Raw genomic sequence first — 24,143 nt, 5'->3', positions numbered from 1 at the left:
GCTCGAAGTAAAATGAATGGGGGCAAGAGAAGTTAATTGTTTCATTCTCAAGAAAAGGGCACCAATGAAAGGAGTGATAGCTGGAGTAGCAGTAGATATAAACGTTGACCAGCTGAGGGCAAAGATTCCCGGTGTATGTGATGCTCGTCGTTTGATGCAATGCAGACAGGGTGGTGAGAGTGGGGAAACAGAAGAGTCATTGTCTGATCTTTTGAGTTTTGAAGTTTAGTCTTTGCCTGACAAAGTGAAGTTAGGATATATAAGTTATCCTGTATGAGCGTATGTGCCCAATACAATAAGGTGTTACAGTTGTTAAGCTTATGGGCATGTGGCAGCAATGTAGCTGGGGATCAGAAATGTCCCGTGTGAGAGAGGCTGGTTGAGGTTTCCAGGGTTAGAGTAGAGCAGAAGTTGTCATATGCTGAGGCAGTGAAGAAAGTAGAGGAAGATGGGCCAAGGGGGAGGAGTGGTGGGAGTAGTAGAGATATATTCCAGTACAGAGGGATAGGCCAAAAAGTGAAATAAGTTTCAGTAAGAATGGGTTTTTAGCATTTATAGCAATGGTTATTAATTGTACTGCAGGGATGGATTGGAAGTCACCGAAAATTGAGGTTGTGGTGGCAGCTGCAGGGAGGTATTTGGGTGTGCGGGACTTGACAGCAGAAGAGTTACAGGATGTGTTAAGTGGTGATGTCAGTGTGATGGCATTAGGTAGGAATAAATACATGTAATTAGTGGAGAAGGGGGGGGTGTTCATTTTATTTTATATAATTTTGAAATTAGTGAGTATAGTGCTAGATGATAGGGTATTTATTTAGTATTGTTCACCTAATACCTTTTTTGCACTATTGGTTAGAGCCTGTAAGTAAGCATTTCACTGTTGTATTCAGCGCACGTGACAAATAAACTTTGATTTGATTTTTCAAGTAAAGTAGAAGGGAGTTGTACTCCAGTCTAGTAGGTGGCGGTAATGCAACTAATTGGATGCCAACTGCCGTTACATCTCATAGAAGAAGTGCAGTTACGTCCCAAGGATCCCGTATAGATATCGCCACTAACTACCACAGAGTAATAACCTCACCAGTATTACCATTTCTCATCTTAAAATTATTTAAACGCAATCACACTGCTAACATTATGACTAACCTTGAATTAAGACTAAAAAACAAGTAATTGTTTTCAATAATTTTTACGTATAGCCAATGTTGACTTGGTGGCAACCGCATCCAGGCCAGCGTCTTCAGAGAGAAGGCAGTTTTCTTGGAGAAGCAGGTATGTAAAAAGGTCCGATTTTGGTTCACCTTTTAAATACATTGCTAATGTTGCTTTGTCAGGAGAAGTCGAATGTCTTAGTCCTGAAATGTACCTACCAATGAGAAACGCGCGCACGCGGTCAAAGTATGTGCATTGTTCGAATCACTTGCAGCTAGCTACGGTAACGTTAGCTAGCAAGAGAACGCCAAACGAACTATATCGCTAGTTAGCCAGTATTTCTAAACAGCTAGGCAATTGAACCTTGAAAAGTCAGAATGATTACAAATATTTTACTTTTCAGCATGGTAGCGTTACACATTCTCAAATCGTCAAGCTTGTGAGTGAAATTAACCTACTTAGCGTCTCGTTATGGAACGCCGTTTGGGTCTTTGTGTGTCAAAACACTATTTCACGTGTCAAATAAGCTTAATTTATTTGACAAGTCAAATAACACAATTGTATTATTATAGAATAGAATGTTGTTTGTGCTGAATTTGCATGTGCAAGCCAAGCGCCACCATTACGATCAATGTCAAAGCTGTACAATACCGCGTTGGTAATAAGGCATTATTTGTTCGTCTGTGTGAGCATTTGAAATTAGATTAGGATCAAACGATACAGATGTTATAAGCAACCAGCCTGAAAACAAACAGTAGAAACTGCAATCATTTTCTATATTCTTAGCAATGATTTAGGAATCCATATGAGTAAGTATTAGCTAGGTAGTCACTTGTTGTTCTCCTATTGAAATAACTAGCTAGTCCGACATTTAACCCTGATGCCCAAAACTAACTTTACAAGCAGCCAGCTAGCGTCATTTGACTACTATTCAATGGTTTGACTGGACCGAATTATGTTGTGACGCTAGCCACAATAAGGATTAGCCACAATAGTGGAATTTGCAGTTGACCTTTAAAATAAAAGTCCCTCTTTGAAATTGATGCATACGGTTACAATTGGTGAAATCAGGCCATATTTAGACTTGATCATGTTAAACATGGTTGGAATGTGGAGCAATGAAATAGGGGTATCGGTCTACTTGGTGACACCCAGAGAACACAACTGTGAAGAGTTCACGGAAATATTAGCATCGTAGGTTATTGCGGGACTTTGTGGGAAATCACCTCCACAGTCAGTTTATTGTGCATATTGACATTCATATTGCACTGTACAGCCTTACCCCATCTCATTGATCTCCAATCGTTAGGTATCAGCCTACACAGTACCCTAGTGCTTTTTTCCCCAAAGTCCTTGAGTTATCAGGCTCAAACCATCCACGTTGTATTGTTTTTTTCCTCTGGAATAGTGTTCAATACACACGGTAGGTTGACTGGTACAATAAGTGTGGCTAAATTAAAAATGTTTTGGTCACACGCAGATGTTATTGCGAGTGTAGTGAAATGCTTGTGCTGCTAGTTCTGACAGTGCAGCAATATCTAACAAGGAATCAAACAATTCTTCAACTACATAATAATCCCTAATACACAGAAATCTAAGTAAAGGAATAAGAATATATAAATATATGGATGAGCAATGACAGAGCAGCATAGGCAAGATGCAATATATGGTATAAAATACAGTATATCCATATAAGATGAGTAATGCAAGATATGTAAACATTATTAAAGTGACTAGTGATCCATTTATTAAAGTGGCCTATGATTTTGAGTCTGTGTGTAGGCAGCAGTCTCTCTGTGTTAGTGATGGCTGTTTAACAGTATGATGGCCTTGAGATAGAAGCTGTTTTTCAGTCTCTCGGTCCCAGCTTTGATGAACCTGTACTGACCTCGCCTTCTGGATGGTAGCGGGGTGAACAGGCAGTGGCTCGGGTGGTTGTTGTCCTTGAGGATCTATATGGCCTTCCTGTGACATCGGGTGCTGTAGGTGTCCTGGGGGGCAGGTAGTTTGCCCCCGGTGATTTCATAGTCCCGCGATAAGAGCTACAACGCTAATGTTCTCTCGGTGTCATTGAATAGACTGATGCCCCATGTCATTGATCCACAATCCATATGTAAGGTTATACAGTGAAATAAGTATGCCCCCAATTCAATTCTAAAGTCTTCAGTGTGATTTCAACTGATTTTTGTCAAAATAACAAATTGTCTTTTGTTGAATTTATATAAGAACATTCCAACCTCGTTTAGCATGATCTTTTCCATTATGGCATGATTCCACTGTTTGTGTTATTTGCATGACTTTCATTGAGACTTATTTTGAAGGCAAATCGCAAATTCCACTATTGTGGCTAATCCTTATTGTGGCTAGCTCCACATAGGTGGGTCTGACCACCATTAATCAAATAAGAACGGAGTTATAAATTAGAGTATTTTAGATGATGACACTTAACTAGATAGCTAGCTAACTATAGCTACTGAAACATATGTCGTTTTGCTATGTTTTAGGGGAAGAACATTGCTTGCATCCATCAGCTAGCTAGCTTTTTTACGACCAGCACTGTCCAAAGCTTGCAGAAGTGTCCAGCGCCAGACAATTTTACCAGCATCATAGCATACATATCGGTGAATCGTTGTGACATATGAGTGAGGGAGTAATAACTACGTAAAAAATGAATGAATGTGATAAATTATTATGTGATGTCATATTTGGGTCCTGATTGGTAAACAAGCTTATTTGACATTTCAAATAGTGATGTGTATGTTTTTTGACACTGAAATACCCAAACGGCGTTCCATATCTAGTTCCAGTGTTGTCTCGATTTATATATAACATACTGACATACTAAGTTAGTTAGCTAGCTATAGTAGTTCAAAACCAAAGGGTAGGCAATCCTGGAGGGCAGGTAGTTTGCCCATGGTGATGCGTTGGCAGACTGTGACACCCTCTGGAGAGCCTTGCAGTTGTGGGCAGTGCAGTTGCCGTACCAGGCGGTGATATGATTTTTATATGCTGTGCTTTGGTTGATCTGAATGATTCCGTTTGGGTTGAGCACCTTCACCTTGTCATAACAACAGTGCCCCCTTTTTATTTTTTGTTCAACTTGGCAAGTCAGTTAAAGAACAAATTCTTATTTACAATGAAGGCCTAGGAACAGTGGGTTAACTGCCTTGTTCAGGGGCAGAATTACAGATTTTTTACCTTGTCCGCTCCGGGATTCTAGCAACCTTTCAGTTACTGGCCCAACGCTCAAACCACTAGGCTACCTGCCGCCCCCCTTAAACCGTATGAATATTTAAAATGTAAGTTAGACCATTGTTTATGATTTTGTAAAAATAATGTACTTTAATAGGCGATATTGTTGTATGGGTGAAATTGACCAAATATTTTGTCTTCTCTGCTTTGCCCATCCCCATTGAAAAAAAAGTATTTCTTATAGCCCAACTACTTTATTTCTTTACAATTAAAACACGTTTAGCATAGACAATGTAATTGTTGTGGTAGTCTTAGGCAAACCATCTTCATTATCGCAGTGGCGTCTCCAAGTGCCACTCACTTTTCTCCCAGATGGTCTATCTGGCATGGAACTTGGTTGTAGTTGTATGTATGTTTTAAGCTAAGGGTCCCATCTTCTGCTTCCAGAAATTTCCACACCTAGATTACAAGGTTTGGATTTGCAATAAAACATTTCATGGCAGCACAAGGCATGTACAAAATTTTGTGTAATGATTAGCCTCATATAAACTCAGCAAAAAAAAGAAACGTCCCTTTTTCAGGACCCTGCCTTTCAAAGATAATTCGTAAAAATCCAAATAACTTCACAGGTCTTCATTGTAAAGGGTTTAAACACTGTTTCCCATGCTTGTTCAATTAACCATAAACAATTAATGAACAAGCAGTTATGAAAACTTAGGACACTAGAGGCCTTTCTACTGACCAAAAGAAACACCAAAAGAAAGATGCCCAGGGTCCCTGCTCATCTGTGTGAACGTGCCTTAGGCATGCTGCAAGGAGGCATGAGGACTGCAGATGTGGCCAGGGAAATACATTGCAATGTCCTTACTGTAAAACGCCTAAGACAGCGCTACAGGGAGACAGGATGGACAGCTGATTGTCATCGCAGTGGCAGACCACGTGTAACAACACCTGCATAGGATCGGTACATCTGAACATCACACCTGCGGGACAGGTACAGGATGGCAACAACAACTGCCCGAGTTACACCAAGAACGCACAATCACGCCATCAGTGCTCAGACTGTCCGCAATTAGCAAGAGGCTGGACTGAGGGCTTGTAGGCCTGTTGTAAGGCAGGTCCTCACCAGACATCACCGGCAATAACGTCGCCTATGGACTCAAACCCACTGTTGCTGGACCAGACAGTACTGGCAAAAAGTGTTCTTCACTGACGAGTCACGGTTTTGTCTCACCAGGGGTGATAGTTGGCTTTGCGTTTATCGGTTTGCGTTTATCGTCGAAGGAATGAGCCGAGGCCTGTACTCTGAAGCGGGATTGATGTGGAGGGTCCGTCATTATCTGGGGAGGTGTGTCGCAGCATCATCAAACTGAGCTTGTTGTCATTGCAGGCAATCTCAACGCTGTATGTTACAGGGAAGATATCCTGCTCCCTCATGTGGTACCCTTCCTGCAGGCTCATCCTGACATGACCCTCAAGCATGACTATGCCACCAGCCATACTGCTCGTTCTGTGTGTGATTTCCTGGAATGTTAGTGTTCTGCCATGGCCAGCGAAGAGCCCGGATCTCAATCCCATTGAGCACGTCTGGGACCTGTTGGATCGGAGGGTGAGGGCTAGGGCCATTCTCCCCAGAAATGTCTGGGAATTTGCAGGTGCCTTGGTAGAATAGTGGGGTAACATCTCACAGCAAGAACTGGCAAATCTGGTGCAGTCCATGAGGAGGAGATGCATTGCAGTACTTAATGTAGCTGGTGGCCACACCAGATACTGAATGTTAATTTTGTTTTTGACCCCCACCTTTGTTCAGGGATACATTATTCAATTTCTGTTGGTCACGTGTCTGTGGAACTTGTTCAGTTTGTCTGTTGTTGAATCTTATGTTCATACAAATATTTACACATGTTAAGTTTGCTGAAAATAAACGCAGTTCACAGTGAGAGGACGTTTCTTTTTTGTTTCTGAGTTTACATTGTCTACTATTATTGTTGAGCCATATGTTCTCAATTTAAAAATGATATGTAAATAGTGTGAGTTAAGCTATTCTCTACTTCAGATGCACAATGCCAAGGTGTGCATTGCGAATGCCCATATACCTAATGCCATTATACTGTAAGCCGTTGGTTCCCAACTCCCAACGGTCCATGTCAACTAAGTATCAGTTCCCATTCCGGTTCTCATTCCTCTTTTCAAAATCATGGGCCTCCACTCTTCTGGGAAGACTTTTCACTAGATGTTGGAACATTCCTGCGGGGACTTGCTTCCATTCACCCAGGAGCATTAGGGAGGTCGGACACTGATGTTGGGCGATTAGTCCTGGCTCTCGGTCAACATTACAATTCATCCCAAATGTGCTCAATGGGCTTGAAGTCAGGGCTCTGCAGGTCGGTAAAGTTATTCTACACCGATCTCAAAGAACATTTCTGTATGGACCTTACTTTATGCACAGGGGCATTGTCATGCTGAAACAGGAAAGGGCCTTCCCCAAACTGTTGCCACAAAGTTGGAAGCACATACTTGTCTGGAATGGCATTGTATGCCCTAGCGTTAAGATTCCACTTCCACCCTTATTCCTCCTCCACCAAACTTTACAGTTGGCGCAATGCATTGGGGCAGGTAGTCTTCTCCTGGCATCCGCTAAACCCAGATTTGTCCTTCGGCTGCCAGATGGTGAAGTGTGATTCATCACTCCAGAGACTGCGTTTCAGCTCTTCCAGATTCCGATGGTGGCGAGCTTTATACCACTCCCAGCTGACGCTTGGCATATCCCATCGTGATCTTAGGCTTTTCATAAAGCTTCAGACGAACACTTCTTGTGCTGACGTTGCTTCCAGAGGCAGTTTGGAACTCTAGTGAGTGTTGCAACCGAGGACAGACTATTTTTTTACGTGCTTCAGCACTCGGCGGTCCCATTCTGTGAGCTTGTGTGGCCTACCACTTTGTGGCTGTGCTGTTGTTGCTTCTAGACGTTTCCACTTCACAATAACAGCGCTTACAGTTGCTTGGGACTACTCTAGCAGGGCAGAAATTTGAGGAACTGACTTGTTGGAAAGATGGTATTTTATGATTGTGCCACATTGAAAGATACCGAGCACTTCAGTAAGGCCGTTCTACTGCCAATGTTTGTCTATGGGGATTGCATGTCTGTGTGCTCTGTTTTATACACCTGTCAGCAATGGGTGTGGCTCACATCCATACATTTCAAGGGGTGTCCACATATGTGTGTGTGTGTACACACTACCGGTCCAAAGTTTTTTTTAGGACACCTACTCATTGATGTGTTTCTTTATTTTTACTGTTTTCTAAATTGTAGAATAATAGTGAAGACATCAAACTATGAAATAGCACATATGGAATCATGTAGTAACCAAAAAAGTGTTAAACAAATCAAAATATATTTGAGATTCTTCAAATAGCCACCCTTTGCCGTGACGACAACTTTTAACCTCTCTGAACCACCCATACCGGATCCGGGATAATTGTCATCAGCAACACTGAATAGCATAGCGCCACAGACAAATAACATTACTAGAAAATATTCATGAAATCACAAGTGCAATATTGCAAAACACCCAGTCATCTCAGGTTTTGAAATTATGCTTTACAGCGAAAGCAATACAAGCGTTTGTAAGTATATCGATCGCTCGACAAAACAATAAGTACACTTAGCATCAGGTAACTTGGTCACGAAAATCAGGAAAGCAATCAAATTAATCATTTACCTTTGATCTTTGGATATTTTCACTCACGAGACTCCCAGTTAGACAACAAATGTTCCTTTTGTTCAATAAAGATATTTTTTTATATCCAAATACCTCCGTTAGCTTGATGCGTTATGCATAGGAATCCACCGGAAATAGCGGTCACGACAACGCAGACACAAATTCCAAATGATATCCATAATATCGACAGAAACATGGCAAACATTTTTTCTAATCAATCCTCAAGGTGTTTTTCAAATATCTATTTGATACTATATCAACCGGGAGAGTTGGCTTTTCACTGGGACCGGGAGGAAAAATGGCTACCTCTCTGTTTAGCGCAAAAATCACACTGAGAGCCAACAACTGACCACTTACGCAATGTGGACGTTTACGCTTATTCTTCTAAATAAAGGCCTGAAACTATGTCTAAAGGCTGTAGACACCTTAGGGAAGCCACAGAAAAAGGAATCTGGTTAATATGTGTCAAATTGCTACGCTTTGTCTTGGCCAGGTCGCAGTTGCAAATGAGAACTTGTTCTCAACTAGCCTACCTGGTTAAATAAAGGTAAAATAAATAAATAAAATATATTCCTTTCAATGGGCAATAGGGATGCATAGAAAGACAGGGGTTTCAAAATAAGAGTCACTTCCTGATTGGATTTTTCTCAGGATTTCGCCTGCAATATCAGTTCTGTTATAATCACAGACAATATTTTTTACAGTTTTGGAAACTTTAGTGTTTTCTAGCATCTAGTCCTGAGAAATAGGCAGTTTACTTTGGAGACGTTCTTTTTCCAAAAATAAAAATAGTGCCCCCTAGCTTCAAGAGGTTAACAGCTTCTTTTTACAGAGCGGTCAAATGATTTGCTGCTGATATAGGCATAACACAAACTAATCATTACACTTGTCTTTCTAATTTAAACAAACCTCTTCACCCTCCTTATTGTTGTGAAGTAAGGTGCACAATTATTGCCCATTCATCCATGTGTCATTCAGTGAGGAGAAAGATGCGCCTGGCTGGGTACCAACGTCCTACAGCACATTTTCTCAGTGGGTTAAGTTGGGAATAAGTGTGACCGCTAATACTTTTCTGTCTGTGATTTTCAAAATTCTGACATACAAACATTTAGGAAAAGTCAGGGAAGGAGCAGGACATGGCTTTTAATTTTTTTTTAATTACAAAGAAAAATGTTTTTACAAATGTCATAGGTCTATGGCGGTTCTAGTGTTAATCAGCTTCTTGATATGCCACATCAAATCAAATCAAATTTTATTTGTCACATACACATGGTTAGCAGATGTTAATGCGAGTGTAGCGAAATGCTTGTGCTTCTAGTTCCGACAATGCAGTAATAACAAGTAATCTAACTAACAATTCCAAAACTACTGTCTTGTACACAGTGTAAGGGGATAAAGAATATGTACATAAGGATATATGAATGAGTGATGGTACAGAGCAGCATAAGCAAGATACAGTAGATGGTATCGGGTACAGTATGTACAAATGAGATGAGTATGTAAACAAAGTGGCATAGTATAGTATAAAGTGGCTAGTGATACATGTATTACATAAGGATACCGTCGATGATATAGAGTACAGTATATACGTATGCATATGAGATGAATAATGTAGGGTAAGTAACATTTATATAAGGTAGCATTGTTTAAAGTGGCTAGTGATATATTTACATCATTTCCCATCAATTCCCATTATTAAAGTGGCTGGAGTTGAGTCAGTGTCAGTGTGTTGGCAGCAGCCACTCAGTGTTAGTGGTGGCTGTTTAACAGTCTGATGGCCTTGAGATAGAAGCTGTTTTTCAGTCTCTCGGTCCCAGCTTTGATGCACCTGTACTGACCTCGCCTTCTGGATGATAGCGGGGTGAACAGGCAGTGGCTCGGGTGGTTGATGTCCTTGATGATCTTTATGGCCTTCCTGTGACATCGGGTGGTGTAGGTGTCCTGGAGGGCAGGTAGTTTGCCCCCGGTGATGCGTTGTGCAGACCTCACTACCCTCTGGAGAGCCTTACGGTTGAGGGCGGTGCAGTTGCCATACCAGGCGGTGATACAGCCCGCCAGGATGCTCTCGATTGTGCATCTGTAGAAGTTTGTGAGTGCTTTTGGTGACAAGCCGAATTTCTTCAGCCTCCTGAGGTTGAAGAGGCGCTGCTGCGCCTTCTTCACGATGCTGTCTGTGTGAGTGGACCAATTCAGTTTGTCTGTGATGTGTATGCCGAGGAACTTAAAACTTGCTACCCTCTCCACTACTGTTCCATCGATGTGGATAGGGGGGTGTTCCCTCTGCTGTTTCCTGAAGTCCACAATCATCTCCTTAGTTTTGTTGACGTTGAGTGTGAGGTTGTTTTCCTGACACCACACTCCGAGGGCCCTCACCTCCTCCCTGTAGGCCGTCTCATCGTTGTTGGTAATCAAGCCTACCACTGTTGTGTCGTCCGCAAACTTGATGATTGAGTTGGAGGCGTGCGTGGCCACGCAGTCGTGGGTGAACAGGGAGTACAGGAGAGGGCTCAGAACGCAACCTTGTGGGGCCCCAGTGTTGAGGATCAGCGGGGAGGAGATGTTGTTGCCTACCCTCACCACCTGGGGGCGGCCCGTCAGGAAGTCCAGTACCCAGTTGCACAGGGCGGGGTCGAGACCCAGGGTCTCGAGCTTAATGACGAGCTTGGAGGGTACTATGGTGTTGAATGCCGAGCTGTAGTCGATGAACAGCATTCTCACATAGGTATTCCTCTTGTCCAGATGGGTTAGGGCAGTGTGCAGTGTGGTTGAGATTGCATCGTCTGTGGACCTATTTGGGCGGTAAGCAAATTGGAGTGGGTCTAGGGTGTCAGGTAGGGTGGAGGTGATATGGTCCTTGACTAGTCTCTCAAAGCACTTCATGATGACGGATGTGAGTGCTACGGGGCGGTAGTCATTTAGCTCAGTTACCTTAGCTTTCTTGGGAACAGGAACAATGGTGGACCTCTTGAAGCATGTGGGAACAGCAGACTGGTATAGGGATTGATTGAATATGTCCGTAAACACACCGGCCAGCTGGTCTGCGCATGCTCTGAGGGCGCGGCTGGGGATGCCATCTGGGCCTGCAGCCTTGCGAGGGTTAACACGTTTAAATGTCTTACTCACCTCGGCTGCAGTGAAGGAGAGACCGCATGTTTTCGTTGCAGGCCGTGTCAGTGGCACTGTATTGTCCTCAAAGCGGGCAAAAAAGTTATTTAGTCTGCCTGGGAGCAAGACATCCTGGTCCGTGACTGGGCTGGGTTTCTTCCTGTAGTCCGTGATTGACTGTAGACCCTGCCACATGCCTCTTGTGTCTGAGCCGTTGAATTGAGATTCTACTTTGTCTCTGTACTGGCGCTTAGCTTGTTTGATAGCCTTGCGGAGGGAATAGCTGCACTGTTTGTATTCGGTCATGTTACCAGACACCTTGCCCTGATTAAAAGCAGTGGTTCGCGCTTTCAGTTTCACACGAATGCTGCCATCAATCCACGGTTTCTGGTTAGGGAATGTTTTAATCGTTGCTATGGGAACGACATCTTCAACGCACGTTCTAATGAACTCGCACACCGAATCAGCGTATTCGTCAATGTTGTTATCTGACGCAATACGTGTCAGGTGGCTGGATTATCTTGGCAAAGGAGAAATGCTCAGTAACAGGGATGTAAACAAATTTGTGCACAAAATTCGAGAGAAATAAGCTTTTTGTGCATATGGAACATTTCTGTGATCCTTTGTCAGCTCATGAAACATGGGACCAACACTTTACATGTTGCATTTTTTCTTTTTTTAAATTCGGTATAGAATCAAGATGCTTATTTGTCTCTCTGTGACTGCTGATAACTTAAGAACAAAGTTCACTACAAATACAATGTCCCAATGTCTTTGCAATTGTTACAAACAAGCAAATGATAGAAAGGTGCTTGAAATGAAAATGGATAGCTGCCCTAAAGATAAATAGTCTACTACAGTATAGGCTACATAGGCCTATATATTGCCATCATATTGAAATCAGTTTTATGTTCAATCGAGTTCTATTTAGCAGAGGATGCTCTGATGAAGGCATAACTGCCAAACGCTTTAGCCTACCAGCCCGAAAATAAAGTGCTTTGCACTTCACAAAATAGATAGCATCATGAGGGATTAAAATTATGTGGATGTTTTGAAGCAACATCTCAAGATGTAAGTCAGGAAGTTAAAGCTTGTTTGCAAATTGGTCTTCCAAATGGACAATGACCCCCAAGCATACTTCCAAAGTTGTAGCAAAATGGCTTAAGGACAACAAAGTCAAGGTATTGGAGTGGCCATCACAAAGCCCTGACCTCAATCCGATTTAGAAAATTTGTGGGCAGAACTGAAAAAGCGTGTGCGAGCAAGGAGGCCTACAAACCTGACTCAGTTACACCAGCTCTGACAGGAGGAATGGGGACAAAATTCACCCAACTTATTGTGGGAAGCTTGTGGAAGGCTACAGGAACGTTTGACCCAAGTTAAACAATTTAAAGGCAATGCTACCAAGTACTAATTGAGTGTATGTAAACTTCTGACCCACTGGGAATGTGATGAAAGAAATGAAAGATTAAATAAATCATTCTCTCTACTATTCTGACATGTCACATTCTTAAAATAACGTGGTGATCCTAACTGACCTAAGACAGTGAATTTTTACTAGGATTAAATGTCAGGAATTGTGAAACTGAGTTTAAATGTATTTGGCTAAGGTGTATGTAAACGTCCGACTTTAACTGTCAATTTTGTTTTTTTAATTTCCATATCTGTGCATAAAAAAAATGATCCACTGCAATCTCAAGCATTTATTTTACTGACACAAAAAGATACCACGTGTCTAGAATATTTTGTTTTGTCGACGTTTGTTAAGTTTACCAACCCATTTTCTGTTTCCATCAAGCCTGTCGTAACGACATGTTTTATCCAAGCTACTTTACTCAGCATAAAAAACTTGGATGGAAACTTGGTTACAGTCACATATGGCAGAGCACCCAGCTAATAAAGTTAGACCGCACTTGTTACCCACTCCACAATATATTAAAGGCATATCTGCACCAAAACAAAGTACACATGGCAGTTAGTCTTGCATATAGGGAAAGACATACACAAATAATATGAATACACCCTGAACTTTACTGAAAGGTTAGGGGAGTACATTCTCATTCAAACCTGAAAACAAAATGCAAGTTACATTGCTATAATAACCCTGAGATTACAACATTCATCTGAGATACTGTCATGATTTATCTGGAGTTACAAAATATAATAAACAAACTGTCATTCTTCTTTCTATCATTCCTCTAATAAAGCAAATCATTTTGAGAGTAGTCCTCCAGTACCTTGAAGTTTCTTTCTGCTCTGACAATCAGGCAAATGTTAGCCTGGTTTTTTGATCTGTTTGTATAGCCAACTCCTATATGCAGCCAACTCTTAAAGTAACATGGCATGACTACAAGAGTACAGTAGGAGTTTGCAAGTCATCATAAACATATCTGGGCCCAGGCAAGCCAAATGTCTCTAGCAGGCAACGTTCACTTGCCTGTACACTGTGTGTCCTCTTACCTCTATTCTTAACATCTGGCACATTTAATAAACAGCACAATTGTCAGAAAATTGTCACTTGCCTGTCCTGTCTAATTATAAACTGGGTGGTTCGGGCCCTGAATGCTGATTGGTTTACAGCCATGGTATATCAGACGGTTTACCACGGGTATGACAAAAATAAGTTTTACTCTTCTAATTAAGTTGGTTACCACCTTGCACATGCTGCTATAAACTGATCTAATTACAGTATGGAATTCGCAACAAAATGTTTGTTTAAAATGTGCTAAATGCTTTGCCTTGCATTTGGTTAGCTAATTTAGTAGCAAGTTAGCTATCTAGCTAAGGGGTTGGCTCCTTCCAAAATCAAGCTTTCGCTTGGTAACAACTGCAGAGCATCCCCTCCTGTGTCAAGAGCCTTGCTGGCTAATATTTGTATTGTGCTGCAGCAAACTGAGTAGCATTTTTTTAGTTACTTGTATAGTTTGTTCAGAAAATGTTCATGGTGCTCATTAGCATTTAGTTAGCATTCTCTATGAGATGTTACATGTACTTGTTAGCATTATAGCAATGTAACTTGCGTTTTGTTAGCCTTTGAATTACAGAGTATCAGTGGGATTTGAAAACAACACCCCTTGTGTTCCCAAGCCTACATTGCAGGTTTATTTTAACAGCTTTTGAGGATTTTACATTTAGTGGTTGTCTTCTTCAAAGTTGTTTCGGCGGGTCTCAAAAACCTAAATTAGCATGGCATTAGTTGAATTAAATGTAAGGCTTTGAAAAAATAAAATACACATTTTTATACGCTCAGTGCTCTGACATATCCAAGCGATACGCTTGTTTTTGTGAGAAATCTCAGAAAGGGAATTTCAAATTAATATGAAGTGTATATGAAAATACTACATGTCTCAAACTATCCATCTTACCTCTATTGTTTTATGTCTTGCGGATTCGAGAAGATGACATATTCAATGGGAAAGTGAGCCCATCAGTTAGCCAGTAGCCTTAATTCTTGCACAGAGTCAAGCATACGCTTTACAATTTTCCAGATTTTTGACCACTTTTTCTCCATTAATTTAGTCACCCTAATTCTGGACATCCAAAAACTTTTGATTGGCTTATGATCGAGACATGAGGTTTGGACCATTAATTTTCTTAGATCATCTGCACAATTATTTTACCCAGTGGTCAAATTGTATTTTTGATTGGACACAAACCCTATCTGTTAGTTAACAATGTTAGATAGCTAGCTCTCTCACCAGGTGTCAAAAGTTCATTTTCTGAGTCATCTTAATTATTCAATCGGAAAAATAATAACAAACATGAAAACAAATTGTATAAAGTTTCATACCTTAAAGGGAAACTTCACAATTGTTCTACTTCATACTCATCATCTCCAGCATCGCCCAACATCAACATATGTGAAAATTGTGTATTTCTATTTTTAGTTGTAAAAAAGATAGAGGAAGATGAGTGTTTCCAGTGACCCTGGTGTGCATTGTGTGATTTTGACAAATTTGTGAGTAGGCATTGCCTACTATTTGGTTGTCATTTGAAACACTTTTTTAAATGTATTTTTTACATCAAACATAGAAACACACCATTTTCACATATGTTGGTGTTGGTCTGGTGCTGGAGATGAAAATGTTGAACAATTTTGAAATTTCCCATTTAAGGATCGGCCCCTTTAAAAAATATATATATACAGTGCCTTGCGAAAGTAAACTTGAACTTTGCGACCTTTTGCCACATTTCAGGCTTCAAACATAAAGATATAAAACTGTATTTTTTTGTGAAGAATCAACAACAAGTGGGACACAATCATGAAGTGGAACGACATTTATTGGATATTTCAAACTTTTTTAACATCAAAAACTGAAAAATTGGGCGTGCAAAATTATTCAGTACCTGAAGCAAGGACATGCTTGATACCATTTCAAAGGAAACACTTCAACATTTCAAAGGAAACAGTTTGTGGAAATGTGAAATTAATGTAGGAGAATATAACACATAAGATCTGGTAAAAGATAATACCAACAAAAAAACATGCCTTTTCATCTTCGAAATGCAAGAGAAAAGCCATACATTGAGAGAGGATTCTAGGTGTAATTTAGATGTTGTCCACAAGTTATCAGCAGTGGGTGTGTAAAGTTTTTGACTGATCCAGTGAAGAATTACTTCATTGCACAATATTTTGTATCAGGTCTGCCAGGAGTTTGCCCAAATGTGCCGAATTGGTCAATTTATACATTTTCAAGTACATAACTATAGAGAACATACAAACATGCTATGGTAATAAAAAATTATAGTTTACACACTCCCAGGAATGTCATACATGATGGATTGTTAGCTTCACTACAGAATATACATTAACCTTCCCGCATCTAGATGGCCGGGGTGGAGCCAGAGACAGCAGGGGGTTCAAACTGTAGAACCCAGTAACTACGTTTCCTACATTTTAATATAAAAATGGATTTTAACAATCAAAACTATGCTCCATTTTATTTGTGACCCTCAGGATGACAAATCAGAGCAAGATTACTGAATGTAAGTATGTTATTTACCTTCAGAAGTGAATGTATCAAACCAGTTGCTGTGATAAGTGTTTTATTGTTGTGCACTATCCTCAAACAATAGCATAGTCTTTTTTTGCTCTAATAGCTATTGTAAATAGGACACTGCAGTTAGATTAACAAGAATTCAAGCTTTCTGCCTATTTTAAGACATGTCGATGTCCCAGAATTGACTGTTTTACAATGCTGACCATACCTCAAACATCCTCAAATAAACGTTGTTCAAAGTACTACACATATTTATGTTTATCTTAAATGCGTGTTTTTAGTATTAGTGGATTAGTGCATCTCTTTGCTTAGCTTTACTTCTGTTCCCCTTGAAGCTGCCTCAATATTTGCAACTAAAGGTTGTAACATCTCTCTTGGAGCTGATTCTTTGTCATTATTGTGAAATAATTGTAAAGGTACGATTTTAAAGGAGAAAGCTGTTCCGAGAGCAGCTTTGCTTTTCAGTCCTCTCTGTATCAACACATGCACCAATGACGCACTTATGAACGATCTCTCTACATGGTGAATTTAGCATTGAATAGCCCCTGCGATATGAAAACTTTTCAGGGAAGTCAGGAACCAATATACTCAGTCAGTTAAAAAGCTAAGGCTAGCTTTTTCAAACAGAAATTTGATTCTAGCACTAATTCTAAAAAGTTTTGGGACACTGTAAAGGCCATGGAGAAAAAGAGCACCTCCTCCCAGCTGCCCACTGCACTGAGGATAGGAAACACTGTCACCACCGATAAATCTACGATAATCGATAATTTCAATATGCATTTTTCTTTGGCTGGCCATGCTTTCCACCTGGCTACCCCTGCCAACATCTCAGCACCCCCTGCTGCAACTTGCCCAATCCCCCCCAGCTTCTCCTTCACCCAAATCCAGACAGCTGATGTTCTGAAAGAGCTCCAAAATCTGGATCCCTACAAATCAGCCAGGCTAGACAGTCTGGACCCTCTCTAAAATTATCTGCTGAAATTGTTGCAACCCCTATTATAACTGTTATATATAACTATTACTAGCCTATTCAACATCTCATATCGTCTGTGATTCCCAAAGATTGGAAAGCTGCCGTGGTCATCCCACTCTTCAAAGGGGAGACACTATAGACCCAAACTGTAATAGACCTATATCCATCCTGCCCTGCCTTTTCTAAAATCTTCGAATGCTAAGTTAACAGATCACCGACCATTTCGAATCCCACTGTACCTTCTCCACTATGCAATCTGGTTTCTGAGCTGGTCATGGGTGCACCTCACCCACGCCAAAGGTCCTAAACAATATCATATAATATAATGATAAAAGACAGTGCTGTGCAGCCCTCTTCATCAACCTGGCCAAGGCTTTCGACTCTCAATCACTGCGTTCTTATCTGCAGACTCAACAGCCTTGGTTTCTCAAATGACTACCTCGCTTGGTTCACTAACTACTTCTCAGAGTTCAATGTGTCAAATCGGAGGGCCTGTTGTCCGGACCTCTGGCAGTCTCTATGGGGGTGCCACAGGGTTCAATTCTCGGGCCAACTCTTTTCTCTGTATATATCAATGATGTCGCTCTTGCTGCTGGTGATTCTCTGATCCACATCTACACAGACGACACCATTCTGTATACCTCTGACCTTTCTTTGGACACTGTGCTAACAAACCTCCAAATGAGCTTTAACGCCATAACACTCCTTCCGTGGCTTCCAACTGCTTTTAAATGCTAGTAAAACTAAGTGCATGCTCTTCAACCGATCGTTGCCCGCACCCTCCCAGCATCAGAATATGTGGACAACTACAAATACCTAGGTGACTGGTTAGACTCTCCATCCAGACTCACATTAAGCATCTCCAATCTGAAATTCAATCTAGAATCGGCTTCCTATTTCACAACAAAGCCTCCATCACTCATGCTGCCTAACATACCCTCGTAAAACTGACTATCCTACCGATCCTTGACTTCGGCGATGTCATTTACAAAATAGTCCCCAACACTCTACTCAGCAAAATGGATGTAGTCTATCACATTGCCATCCGTTTTGTCACCAAAGCCCCATTTACTACCCATCACTGCGACCTGTAAGCTCTCGTTGGCTGGCCCTCGCTACATATTCGTTGCCAAACCCACTGGCTCCAGGTCATCTATAAGTCTTTGCTAGTTAAAGCCCCGCCTTATCTCAGCTCACTGGTCACCATAGCAACACGCACACGCTCCAGCAGGTATATTTCAGTGGTCATCCCCAAAGCCAACACTTTCTTTGGCTGCCTTTCCTTCCAGTTCTCTGCTGCCACTGGAACGAATTGCAAAAATCGCTGAAGCTAGAGACTTTTATATTTCCCTCTCTAACTTTAAGCATCAGCTGTCAGAGCAGTTTACCAATCACTCTACCTGTACATAGCCAATCTGTAAATAGCACACCCAACTACCTCATCCCCATATTATTACTTACCCTCTTGCTCTTTTGCACCCCAGTATCTCTACTTGCACATCATCTGCACATCTATCACTCCAGTGTTAATGCTAAATTGTAATTATTTCACCTCAGGCCTACCTCCCTACTCTTCTACATTTTCACAAACTGTACATAGATTTTTCTATTGTGTTATTGACTACATTTGTTTAACTGTTGTTTGTCACACTGCTTTGCTTTATCTTGGCCAGGTTGTAAATGAGAACTTGTTCTCAACTGGCCTACCTGGTTAAATAAAGGTAAAATATAAAGAAAGTATTGGGAAATGCATGTGACATCTTTTTTATAGGAACAATACATAATTTAAAGCATTCATAAGCTTAAAGTAACTGTCCAGTGAAAATCTCACTTTTAAAAGTTAATTTTCTTTTAACTCTTACCCAAATAAGGTTTTTGACTCATCCTACAGTATACTCTTTGTAGCCAAAGCTTAAATTGGAGAAACAAAAAACCCCACCTCAAACTTGTATCATAGTTTCAAAAATGCTTGCCATTTCCTTATAGAACACTATGTAATGTTGGCTCATTGGATGAGCAGGCCAATCAGAGGTCTACTGACATTTAATAATTTTAATGACCAACAGCATTCTGTTGGGGTATACCAAATCGGAAAGTACTGGTATGTTCAATCTTTTTCGGGAAACTGGGCACTGGTGTTTTGAATTTCGCCAATTAGCCCACTGTTTGATGATGTGATTAAATCAGATGTGATGGTTGACACAACCCTACAGTTGCCTACCTGTGGCACTCCAGGAACAAGTCCAATAAATATTGTTTTAAACAATGTTAATGTTTCGGTGGAAATGCTTGTGGTGCCATTCAGTAAACATTTAGTATTAGTTTACCTTAAGCTCATACAGTGTCAGTGGGGAACAAGTGGAGGCAGGCTGATTTTCATTCCCCTTCTGTGTGTGATTTTATTTCAGGAGAGCGAGGACATGTCCTAGATAAATTCTCGGCATCCTGGAGGCAACACTCAGCTTTATTTTCATGTGAGCATCAGCACATATCACACGGGAAGTGGGCAAAATGTCCGAGACATTGCAAAAGCTTGCTGTCTAACCGGTCGTGGTTGTGACGTGAGTAGGGCAATATGAGTCGGGAGAGGGAAACGTTGTTGGACGAAATTGAACTGAGTTTATATACTTTATCTGAGGACAATCTACATTACTTGTGCGACCGTTGTGGAATAGGGGGCAAGGATGGATCAGAAGTCAAAGGAAAGAGTCAACGCTCATTGCGTCGTATAGTAGGGGAGTATTGTGAAAATGTAATCCTAATGGATTCAGAGGACCAGGGAATCTCTCAGTTACTCCAACTGAAAGAAGACATCAAAGGAATACAGAAAGATGCTAGCAATGTGCCAACAAGTCCCAGCCAGTCAGCGACTGTAGAGGTGGACAGCTCACAAGCAAGCTGCGATGGTGAACCGAATGAGGGAGGGGTTTGGCTACCCAACAACAGGCAGTTGGCAGATCCAGCTCCAGAGTGGCTCATTATACCCCAGCAGAGGGAGTCACTGGTTCCTGGTTGTGACAGTGGAGCCCAGTCGTTACAGCAGGATGCAACAGTGCTGCTGGAGGACTGCAGGTTTATGCTGGGGCAGAGATTCAACATCAAAGTGGAAAAGGAGGAGGATATGATTTCAGTCTTTGCTAATGCAGGTATGAACAGACAGATTGTATTAAAGATCCACTAAAAGTGGTAATGACGTCACATTGGACTTGAGAGCACAATTGATATTATCATGCAAAGTTGATATTGTGGAAAGAAGTGGAGGGCACTTAACCAATGTAAGTTGAGGTGCGACCCCCCCCCAAAAAATGTGCATTGAAATGGGAAAAAGTGCACACTCTCGCTCATCATTAACATATTTTATTTAACAGTTAAAGTTTGATGTTCAGATGAAGTTAATTTAATAAGGCTAAAACATCAATCTTTGAATAGTTGTTTAATTAAATGAAAAATTAATGGTGAGCGAGCTTTGCACCTCTTCCTTTCCGAAGTTGATATAGTGTAACTTGTTGCAGCTACTGACACGTTTTTCTGTTGTCATTCGTACAGGAGTGTGTCCTCCTGAGTCCTCAGACTCATCAGTGGAGGCATTGTCTACATCAGGCATGCAACACCAGGAAGTTGACAAAGGAAAGAGCCTTCAACGTAAGAAGAGCTCCACAAAACTATCACACCCTCAACGACACCTGCAGGCACATTCTAGAAAGACGTCTTCCCACTGTTCAGATAGCGATGAATGTTTCTCTTCTGTGAGTTCTTACCAATGCCCTGAATGTAAGAAGAGATTCTCTAGCAATGCAGGTCTTCAAAAACACATGCGAATACATAGTGGTGAGAGGCCTTTCCAGTGCTCACAGTGTGACAAGAGTTTCATTAATAGTTCAAATCTTTATCAACACCTGCCAGTGCACTCTGGAGAGAAGCCTCACCACTGCTCTGACTGTGGGCGAACTTTCTCTACAGTGCGGTATTTAACGAAACACAAGCGGCTACATTCAGGGATTAAGCCTTTCTGTTGCCATCAGTGTGACAAGAGGTTCATCAGATCAGACCAGTTAAAAGTCCATATGATGGCACATACTGGGGAGCGGCCTTATCAATGTGGTCAGTGTGAGAAGAGTTTTAAAATGAAGTCAAATCTTAAAGACCACCTGTTATTACACAAGGTGGAGATGTCTCACCACAGCCCTGACTGTGATCAAAGTTTCTCCACTGAGGAAACTTTAAAGGAACACATGCTGTTACACACGGGAGAGAAACCTTTCCACTGTCTGCAATGCGACAAGAGGTCAAATGAGTTAAAAGATCATATGATGACTCATGAGGAGCAGCCTGATTCTCAGCCTAGTTCTGCTAATAGGTCACCAAGTTCCAGACATGAAGAACAAGAATGTCAGGAAATGTCACTTGCTGTCAAAAAAAGTTCTGATCTTATTCAACACCTGCAAGTAAATTCTGGAGAAAAGCCATTCCACTGTCTGCATTGCGAGAATAGGTACAGTACTTCAGAGGAGTTGAAAGAACATATGAAGACTCATGCTGAGGAGCTGCCTGATTCTCAGCCTGGTTCTGAGAATAGATCAATTACCAGAAGTGTAGAAAACCAATGTCAAGAGATGGCCCATACTGTCAAAAAACCTGACCGTAGCCCTGACTATGGAACAGATTTCGCTCAACAAGACAACCTGACAGAACACCAGCAAACACACACTGGGAGAAAGTCTCACCATTGCCCTGAATGTGGGAAAAAATACCATAGCGCTTCACATTTCAAAGAACACCTGCGTTCACACACTGGTGAGAGACCTTACCAGTGTTCCCAGTGTGAGAAGACTTTCACAAAACAAATACATCTTAAGCGGCATCTGTCCTCACACTCTGGAGAGAAACTTTACCATTGTGAAAATTGCAATTTATATTTCTCAAATGCATTGGAATTGAAAAGACACAAGCACACTGGAAAGAAGCCTCACCAATGCTCTGTCTGTAGTGTTAGTTTCCCTGTATTAGAAGATCTAAAAGCACATGAAAGGATTCACACAGAGAATCCTCACCACTGCTCTGACTGCGGGCGAAATTTCTCTACCGCAGGTTGTTTAAAGAAACACAAGCTGTTACATTCAGGAGAGAAACCTTTCCACTGCACACAGTGTGATAAGCGGTACACCAGAGCTGACCAGTTAAAAGATCATATGAAAATACATTCTGAAGAGAAGCCTTACCAATGCCCTGTTTGTGAGAAGAAATTCCATGATTCTAGCAAATTAAAAGTTCACCAGAGAGCAGTGCATACAGCATCTTCTTACATTTGCTCTGACTGTGGAAAGAGCTTTGCTCTACTGGGCAACCTTAATGCCCACCAGCGAACTCACACTGGGGTAAAGCCTCACCAGTGCCCCATCTGTGAAAAGAGATACTCAAAACGATCACATCTTAAAGAACATGTGCGTATACACACTGGTGAGAGACCTTACCAGTGCTCTCAGTGTGAAAAGACTTTCACAACACAAACAGGTCTTAACCATCACCTGTACACACACACTGGAGAGAAGCCCCGTCACCACTGTCCAGACTGTAACGAAAGTTTTACATCTTGGAGACCTTTTAAGAGACATAAACAACAACACACTGGAGAGAAGCCTCACCTGTGCTCTAACTGTGGTCTTACCTTCCTTATAGAAGAAGACCTAAAAGCACACGAAAGGATACACACTGGAGAGAAGCCTCACCACTGTTCTGAGTGCGGGAAAGGATTATCTTCAGAAGGTAATTTGAAAAAACACAAGCGGTTACATACTGGAGAGAAGCCTTTTCATTGTACGTATTGTGATGAGAAGTTCACAAGATCAGATCGGTTGAAAGTTCATATTATGTCGCATAATGGAGAGAAACCATACCAATGTCCTGAATGTGAGAAAAGCTACAATAATTCCACCCAATTGAAAAATCATCAGAAAATAATACATAGACAAGAAAAACCATACCTTTGCTCTGACTGTGGAAAGAGCTTTGGTAAACTAGGCAACCTTACAGACCACCAGCGAATGCATACTGGGGAGAAGCCTTATGTCTGCCCTGAGTGTGGGAAACAGTTTAGCCACGGAAAACACTTAAAGATACATCAGCGTGAACATACTGGAGAAAAACCGTATCAATGTCTTGACTGTGAGAAATGTTTCACCCGGGTAGATTATCTAAAAACACACCAGGTTACGCATATGCCTCCTCACATGCGCTCTACTGGAGATAAACCCCATCGCTGCTCTGACTGTGGGAAGTGTTTCAGGCAGATTTCTGGCCTTAGAGCACATCAGCAAACCCACACTGGAGAATCTCTTTATGACTGTACTGGATATGAAAAGAGTTTTGTAAACCTGTAAAATCTAAACTTGTGAGAAGCCATACCACTGCTTTGACTATGGGATCAACATTTCCCAATTGGGAACCTTTTTAAGAGACACCAGGTCACAAAACACAATCATTGTCCTATCTGAATAGCTATCTGAATAGTATGATGGCCTGAACATGGAAAAGGAGTGTTAATTATTACTATGTTACCATATTTAGACTTTTACTTTGCTACCATGCTTAGATCACCTTTTGTAGTTGGCATGTAAATATACTGTTTACTTAGCATAAGAGGTTCACAATAGATAAGCTAGGTATTGCCATACTCAATTAGTACTGACTTGTCAAATATTTGACCAGTAATTCTGGTAGTGGACATCTTGACAGAGACCAAGCATTCCTTAAGGTAGTTAAAGTACCTTTTTTTTCTGTTTTGTTTAGATAAGCTACAATTCTCCTACTCAACTGTAACTTGAAGTGGTTTAAATGTCTGTTTGGTCAATTATTCTGATGTCAGATAATAAAGATACTTTTCCTGTGACACCCATCCAGTCCTTTCAAATGTACTGCATGGACACAGTGTAATAATTGTACCTTTACTGAGCCGAGTCATGTTGCACTGTTCTGGTAACACATCCATAATTGCTGGAACCG

General features: G+C 41.2%; 1 protein-coding gene across 2 annotated transcripts; it reads left to right on the top strand.

The window, feature by feature from the left end:
• Nucleotides 1–984: 984 nt before the first annotated feature.
• On the top strand, nucleotides 985–24,030 carry LOC110497545 (uncharacterized). Of its 2 annotated transcripts, XM_021573697.3 has the most exons (4): nucleotides 985–1,068; nucleotides 1,200–1,272; nucleotides 19,553–20,290; nucleotides 20,691–24,030. In XM_021573697.3, exons 3-4 carry the CDS (start codon nucleotides 19,720–19,722, stop codon nucleotides 23,519–23,521), a joined length of 3,402 nt encoding a protein of 1,133 aa, XP_021429372.3. In that variant the 5' UTR covers nucleotides 985–1,068; nucleotides 1,200–1,272; nucleotides 19,553–19,719; the 3' UTR covers nucleotides 23,522–24,030. The 2 variants fall into 2 exon arrangements, with proteins under 2 accessions (XP_021429372.3, XP_021429373.3); XM_021573698.3 differs by lacking the exon at nucleotides 985–1,068 and having other exon boundaries at nucleotides 1,134–1,272; nucleotides 19,553–19,618.
• The last annotated feature ends 113 nt before the right edge of the window (nucleotides 24,031–24,143 follow it).

The sequence above is a fragment of the Oncorhynchus mykiss genome, chromosome 19 (assembly GCF_057628025.1).
Source record: "Oncorhynchus mykiss isolate SJ-2025 chromosome 19, ASM5762802v1, whole genome shotgun sequence".
NCBI lineage: Eukaryota > Metazoa > Chordata > Actinopteri > Salmoniformes > Salmonidae > Oncorhynchus > Oncorhynchus mykiss.
The sequence above is the reverse complement of the archived record's forward strand: the minus strand, read 5'-3'. Positions and strand labels throughout refer to the sequence as shown.

Bases quoted from the DNA above. Each gene is read 5' to 3' on its own strand.
- LOC110497545 (XM_021573697.3), top strand. From the start codon at position 19,720: ATGAGTCGGGAGAGGGAAACGTTGTTGGACGAAATTGAACTGAGTTTA. The intron at 20,291-20,690 runs GTATGAACAGAC...TCATTCGTACAG, and splicing joins TTCAGTCTTTGCTAATGCAG to GAGTGTGTCCTCCTGAGTCC.